At 37.3% G+C, this 7072-nt stretch overlaps 2 protein-coding genes across 2 annotated transcripts; one reads left to right on the plus strand and one right to left on the minus strand.

Annotated features, from left to right (window-relative positions):
• Positions 1 to 210: 210 nt before the first annotated feature.
• LOC111344621 (high mobility group protein DSP1) lies at positions 211 to 1846 on the minus strand. The gene is made up of 2 exons (XM_022951863.2): positions 1333 to 1846; positions 211 to 852 (listed from the first exon to the last, which is right to left on the minus strand). Exons 1-2 carry the CDS (start codon positions 1683 to 1685, stop codon positions 609 to 611), a joined length of 597 nt encoding a protein of 198 aa, XP_022807598.2. The 5' UTR covers positions 1686 to 1846; the 3' UTR covers positions 211 to 608.
• Positions 1847 to 2794: 948 nt separating this feature from the next.
• LOC111344622 (histone deacetylase complex subunit SAP30L-like) lies at positions 2795 to 6741 on the plus strand. The gene is made up of 4 exons (XM_022951865.2): positions 2795 to 3061; positions 3186 to 3287; positions 3441 to 3539; positions 5380 to 6741. The coding sequence occupies exons 1-4, from the start codon at positions 2891 to 2893 to the stop codon at positions 5494 to 5496; spliced, it is 489 nt and encodes a 162-aa protein (XP_022807600.2). The 5' UTR covers positions 2795 to 2890; the 3' UTR covers positions 5497 to 6741.
• The last annotated feature ends 331 nt before the right edge of the window (positions 6742 to 7072 follow it).

Raw genomic sequence — 7072 nt, forward strand, 5'->3', positions numbered from 1 at the left:
TTTCTGGTAGACAGCGCACAAGAAGAAAGAGTTCGATTACTGTAGGAAACGCCGCAACGTATTCTGCACGAGAGAAAAACTTATTCTTAACAGTCGATTAGTTAATTATTTAGCCTGTCCTTGTGCGAAATGTGTTCTCTGGAAGAGCAAATTAAAGGATAGTTCCTCTCGAGTCTGCCCAGAGAAAGTCATAACATACTTTCAAACAAATTTTGCTCGTTCCGTGGTTGTTTATTTTAAGACCAAAATCAACTGCATTGTTATCGCATCCATCTCATTTAGTTTCTTGAACGTTAAAAACACGCAATTCTATCCTCCTAAAAACAGTTGGGATGGCTTGGAAAACATGCATGTAACCATGTGTAAAATTGTCGTAATATTATTAATCTGTCTCGCAAAGCAGTCATCATAAAAATATCAATTATACTGCCAGCTTAGGTAAATATAACCGCCAATACTAAAAATATTTCCTTCTATAAACAACAGAAGCAATCTAAATTTTTACAATTCTAAAACCGATTTGTCAGTTTTCGCTAAAGTATCACGAATAAACAACTGATGAAACACAAATAACTCGGCCTCCATCGAATAGCTCTGCTGCTTGCAAATTATTCCTCGGCTTCCATTGCCATCTGACTTGTACTAGGAACTACAAAGTCTCCCTTTCTAAAAACTTTCATCTCCTCTTCATATCGCTCTCTATCCTCCCTTGCCATTTTTTCGAACTTTTCCTTCTCTTTTTCCTCCATCTTAGCCCACATTTCACCCAGCATCTTCGCCGAAAGTGTCATTTCGGGATTTTCTTCTCTCATAGCAGTGCGTTTTTCTTGGCAGAAAAACATAAAGGAAGACCTAGGATTAAAAACATAATTAATTTAGGTTTGGCTTTAGATGGGTTTCGAAGAGAGAAGATGTGATTAAAAATAAACTATTTCAAAAGAAACGGGCACAAATGAGTTTCTTTCAGTTAACTGTCATCTAAAAAAATGGACTACACGCACATATCTAAACCAAAATGGCACTTTTAGTTGAGCTTGAATGTTCTCAATTATCTTAAGTCATCAATAGCGCATAAATATCTGGCCATAAATCCGATTTGATGCAAGAAATCATATCGTAGCTCAGATGAACTTAACAAGCTCGAGAGAGTGCAGAACGCTGCACAATTCCAAACTGAGTTTTTACCACAAACTTGTTCCAAAAGTTTAAGACTTGACCACAGTTAATTTTCTCTGTATAGTAAATTTAAGTTACTTTAGAGACACAGCTGAAACGAAAGCCTGTGTTGGTTCGACAAGAAATTAATAACTCTTATTCAAGTTTAAGACTTACATCCATTTCTTGGGTTGATTTGGGTCCTTTATCTTCTTTTGCTTTCGAGTTTTCCTCTCACTACCTTCGTATTTCGGCGGTGGTGTGTAGTTAGCCATTTCGTTGTTATACCTTATCTTGTCCTTCTCTGCGGCCTCCACGAAACGTTGCTTCTCCCCTTCCGTTAACTTCTTCCACTTTTCTGCACAGGCTGGGATAAACGCTTGCCGAACTATTTTAGCCTCATTTGTCTCAAAACTGTCGCCTGCAGCTTCGTTTTGTGATTTCTTCATTGCCTCAGTTTCTTCCTTGACAAAAATATTGTAGGCACTCATTTTCCCTCGAGGCTTGTTTGGGTCTCTGCGTTTCGACATTTCGGAGAGTTCGTTTGAAGGATTTGTCGACTATTCACAGTGTTACAGGTCTTTAAATAGATAGTTTGTAGTTGAACAACCTAAAGAAAGACAGTATAAGCAAAAACTAAAAAAGCGCCAACCTTCAGAGGCCAACATACAACAACCTCTGCCAAGCCGTTGAACGTCACTGATTGGTTCACTTTTCCCGCTGTTTGTTTGCTGTCATACTTGTGCAATTCGTAGCTTCTGCCGGGAACCACAGGTATCCCAGGTGTTGGAAATGATCGTGGAAAACCAACTATAAAAATATGATTTAAAACATCGATCCTACAATCAAAACTTATCGTAGGTGAAATATGTGATCAGTCAGGAGCCCAGGGTGATGGGCTCCTGGATCAGTATAATCATGACTACTAAGCCCTTGAGAAGACGCCTATGGCACACAAGAATGAACAAAAAGGGCTTTCCCTTCTGGTTGACATTTAGTCTCCGTCAAAAGGGTTTCTAAAATTGGAAATGGTATTCGTCCGTGACATTTATAGGCGAGCGAGTTAATTAATAACGAGATACAATGAATATATGAAGATCATATATTTTGAACTGCGGTATTAGATACGTATGATGCACGATCCTCGCAGTAGATAGCGCTATTTAAGCAATAGCGAAAATCAGACCTGAAAAAAATCAGGCCTGTACGGGACTCGAACCACTGACCTCTGCGATACTAGTGCAGCGCTCTACCAATTGAGGTAACAGTCCCGTACAGGCCTGATTTTTTTCAGGTCTGATTTTCGCTATTGCTTAAATAGCGCTGTCTACTGCGAGGATCGTGCATCATACGTATTAATTGATAACGTTTGAAACTCACTTCCCCCCACCCCACCCCTCCTGGAAAACTGCAAAAATTAGGGCCCGAAAATGTTGTCTGTGGGGCAATATTCTCCAGTACAAAGTACATGTGAGCCTAACAAACAATCTGATCAGATGCGAAGAGGGATAAGCGTGTTGACCAGACAAATATTACTCCATGAATGAACAATACTTGTGATATTGCGTGACGGTCAAAAAGGCGCTTTGAAAAATTGAGCTCAAAACTGACTCAAGTTGGCATTTTTTCATTGTTCAACCATGTGACATGACGTCAGTCGCATGTGTACAACAAACAGGAAAGGAGCGATTTTCAAGATCGGCGGTAAGGTAATGTGTGTCGGGGATTGGCAGTAATGAACGGCTATCGCAGCGAACAGGAAGAACAAAGCTCTACTGTCGGGCAGATTTGCTGCCTTGTCGAAGACAACGACCGCTGTAAGCGACCAATTAGCAACGCAAGCTATTCTAAGCGAATTCAGAAGACAGTTTCTCAGAGAAAACTGAAGTTGTCTTTGGACGTGAACGTAAGCGAAATTTTTCCGACTGAATCCTTTCGCAGATCCGATGTTGCTGACCAGACTGTAAGCTTTTGTTTGATAGCGCAGGGACAATTCGAAGTGAATTTGTTTTAAACTGGTTTTATTTCAGGCAAGACACATCTATATCTGCGAGCATCACAAAAATATGATTCAGAGCGTTCGCAGCAAGAGAAAACGTAAAGATTCCGACGATGAAGCGGACACAGCTGAAGTAAGGAGGACAACTTTGTGTTTAACTTTTAAGTCATTGGAGTAATTTACCCGGCTTTCTCACAGTTTTCTTTACCTTCGTGTTCAGGCTTGTTGGTTACGTGCATTATGTTCTTGGGACACATCTTGACGTGCTCTCTTTTATTTCTCACAGGTCGATTTCTGTCAACTGCAGGTGAACACTCTAAGAAGATATAAACGACATTACAAACTACAAACTCGACCAGGATTGAACAAATCACAGCTTGTTGAGGTAAGGATTGCGTAATTGAAAAGATCTCAATCGTGTCGGTTCGAAGTTGAGTTTAGGTTGCAAAACACTTATCCGGTATCATCGATGCAAATGTCGTTAGTCAACTTGTTGTTGCGATAAAAGTGAATCGATGTGAGCTAACAAATTCAAATTTTTTTATCTTTTGAGTAACTCTTACCAATTTGGCCCAGTTTGGATATTTAAAGCCGTTTCTTTTTCTTAGAAAGTACGAATTCTATAGAAAACTCGTGTTGTATGTGGATTTCTACCCTCCCCCCATAAAAAATGTATTCTTGTTGACCGGTAACCCTGTGGGGGAGGGACAGGGGCCGAATAGAGTGCAGTAGGTTGGAAACTGAACTTTGTCCTTTACATGAGACTCACAGATTAAGTCCAACTTTTAGTGCTCATCTAAACGTTTTCTTAAAATTCAAATTTTTTTTTAGAAGAAATGAAATCAGACGGAGTAGACATGTCGGTGATTTCTACAAAAACCAAAAAAAAATTGATAAAATCTTGAACAAAATTTGAAAATATAAGACATACAAACCCCAGGACTCAGTTGTTTGAGGGCCGATTAGCGCTAACCCAGGGTTTAATTGTAATCCAGATTCCATACTTCTGTGTTCAAAAGCTCTTTTGGGATAATTTTACCAATTCTTTTTATGGCATTCATTCATCAAATTGTAGACAAATGGAATTAAACTGGATTTTCTTTGAAAGCTTTCAGATCTGAAATCGATTTTCACACTAACCCTGGGTTGTCTTAACTTAACCCACCATTGAATAACCCAGCCCAGAGATGTCACCCAGTTATTGCAAATACAGGGTGTCAAGTTCCTATTTTTTCCTATTTTTTGGCCTGCCTCCTATTTTCTCCTATTTTTTCATGAAATTCCTAGTTTTTCCTATTTTTGGGGGGTTTTACTAGATACACAGAAACATTTTGAAATATTTGAAATAGAATCGCAAATAAAATCGATAAATTCTACAAATAACTGAAACTTCATGTTAAAAAAGACCAGTTTTGAAGCCTTTATGAGTGATTTTCTTCTGAAACTAGTGCCCAGACTTTCTCAGTGCTTTTGATAACATGCAAGGGATTCTGGGAGGTTCATTTGCATGTATGTGCATTTGCCATGTTGAAGTGGGGCTGCAATGCATTGTGGATGTATGTGATGGTGCCTGTTAAATATTAAAGCGTTGGGTTGTGGAACAGAGTTTCTGTTGGGAGTGTTAAGAGGATAGAACTCAAAGAAATCCTCCTATTTTTTGGGTGAGAATTCCCATTTATTTCCTATTTTTTGGCCACTGTCATTCCTATTTTCCTATTTTCTAAGTGTCATTTGTCACTTGACACCCTTCAAATATCACTGTTTCTTTTTTTGGCTTTTGTTTCATGATTTATGAAGTCCCAAATTTTTGTGTTATATAGAAGGGAAAGAGTAATGTGATGTATATCAGTTTATTATCTATTCTGGTTTTCATTTTCTTTTTGATTTACAAGACAATTTTAGTGATATGTTGAATTAGCATTATTTAATATTGATCACTGTGCTTTTGAGGAGTCTACATGAAAGATCTAGGTCTTCCCTAATTTACCTTTAAAACTATAACCTAAATATTTTTTTACTCTCCACTTTCAATTCACATCAAAACCTTCCCCATGCTGAGCCATCTTTTTCCTTCCTTGATGTTGTCTTAACCTCAAGTTATTTTCATTTCTTCTTCAACGAAATATTTTTTGAAGGAGCACCTCTTTCTGTGATGAAATTTTGATAGTTTAACAAAGATTGCTTTTAACATGTCTTACATGAGGCTTTACATTTTCTGTTTCAAGAGCATCCAGAGACACTTTAAACAGATTCCATGCCCTGAAAAGGAGACAGTCACTTATTTTATCTACATGATTAAAACTCACAAGAGCAAGTTGGACCAAAAACCAGACAGTAACTGAAGACAGATGATCTCCCTTGTGCCATAATCTCTGCATGGGACTTCATTTGAACTCAGAGTGACAAAGATGATGTAAAGAAATATGTTAATGTGTAAATACAATAGAGTGTCCCTGGGGTTGTAGATATGTATAGTTAAACATTAAGGAGATCAATGCAAAATACTAGTGTGCTCAATCTTAATCCTAGCATTCTTTTCAGGGGTTTCATTAAGTTTTGAAATAGACAGCAAAAACTGCAAAGTAGGTGGCTACCAGTAATAGAAGTTTTATCATTTCTCTAGTGTTGTTAATTTCAAAGAAAAAAGGGGACGGTTTGCTTGATACAGACAGCAAATTTTGACTGTTGTCAGCTCCTATTGAAACCCACTTCTTTTATCTCATGTAGAGTTAGATTTGTTATTAGTATGTTACTAAAATAACTGTGTTAATCAGTGCTCTAAGCTATGGCCAGCTTAATTGCTATGGTGAGGAGAAAAACATTTTGGCAAGCAAAATTGTTGCTTAAGTCTCCAATTTTATGGCCTGAAACACCATGTGACTCTTGTCTAAAGTTTAAGTGAGATAATTATTTAGACACAGTACTATTGATACTTGTTTTCTTCTCTAAAAAATACTGCCTTGATTGTATGAAATGGCACTTAAACCCATGCACACATTTTTTTAGCCAAGTCAAGTGGTGTTTTTCATAAAAAAAAAAAAACTGTGTTTTTGGCAATATAGTACATTATTTGATGTTACACATTCTCTTTTTTTCTTTTCCCATCTGGGGGCCAAAGTATTTTTCTTGTGACTAGTTTGACCCTAGATTCCCAATTGGCAATTTTGAAATGTGGTTGGCTTGGAGTCCTGATAACAGGTGTTGATTAGATCTACATCAATATTTACTTCAATTCATAAATAAAGTGAATAAGATTCTGCCGGAATCAGAATGTGACATGCATTGGTAGCTAACATGAATGTGTGTGAAAGTAAATTATTTTAAGTTATATACCACAACCAGTCACCCTAGTGTAAGGCTTGGATGACACAATACTGTCAGTTTTTCTGTGCTGATACTGTTACAATCGCCAGCTACAGTTTTAAGGAGCAGTATGCTCCAAGATTTGTTCTATCATGACAAACTTTTAAATAATAGATGAATGTTTAATTTCTGTCTCACAGTTGCATGGATGGCAATCATTATTGCTGTAACATTCAAAATGTCTTCATAATAAGTTTCTCCATGAATAAAAATAATAAAAGTGAGTGTGTTTTTGTTGTAGTTAGAAAAAATAAGCTTTTATGATCGTGTCCAATAGGAATTTGTCACACTAATGTATACAGAGCAGTAAACTAAATAATGTCAAGCATTTAACCCCTTATGAGATCAGTATGTATATTCTCCATACTGTTCTCTATACATTTCCTGAAGTGTTGACAAAGAGAATTTGTTTACCAATCAAGAGCCTCTTTAGCTGGTAATCAGGCTCTGGTTGTTGTTGCATTTTATTTGCATGTGGATGGTCATCTGTTTCAGGCATTTGGAGTTAACTCTGGTACGAGTACAGGGTAAATGTAGGTGGCTAAGTTTTTTTTA

The sequence above is a fragment of the Stylophora pistillata genome, chromosome 9, assembly GCF_964205215.1.
Source record: "Stylophora pistillata chromosome 9, jaStyPist1.2, whole genome shotgun sequence".
Classification (NCBI taxonomy): domain Eukaryota; kingdom Metazoa; phylum Cnidaria; class Anthozoa; order Scleractinia; family Pocilloporidae; genus Stylophora; species Stylophora pistillata.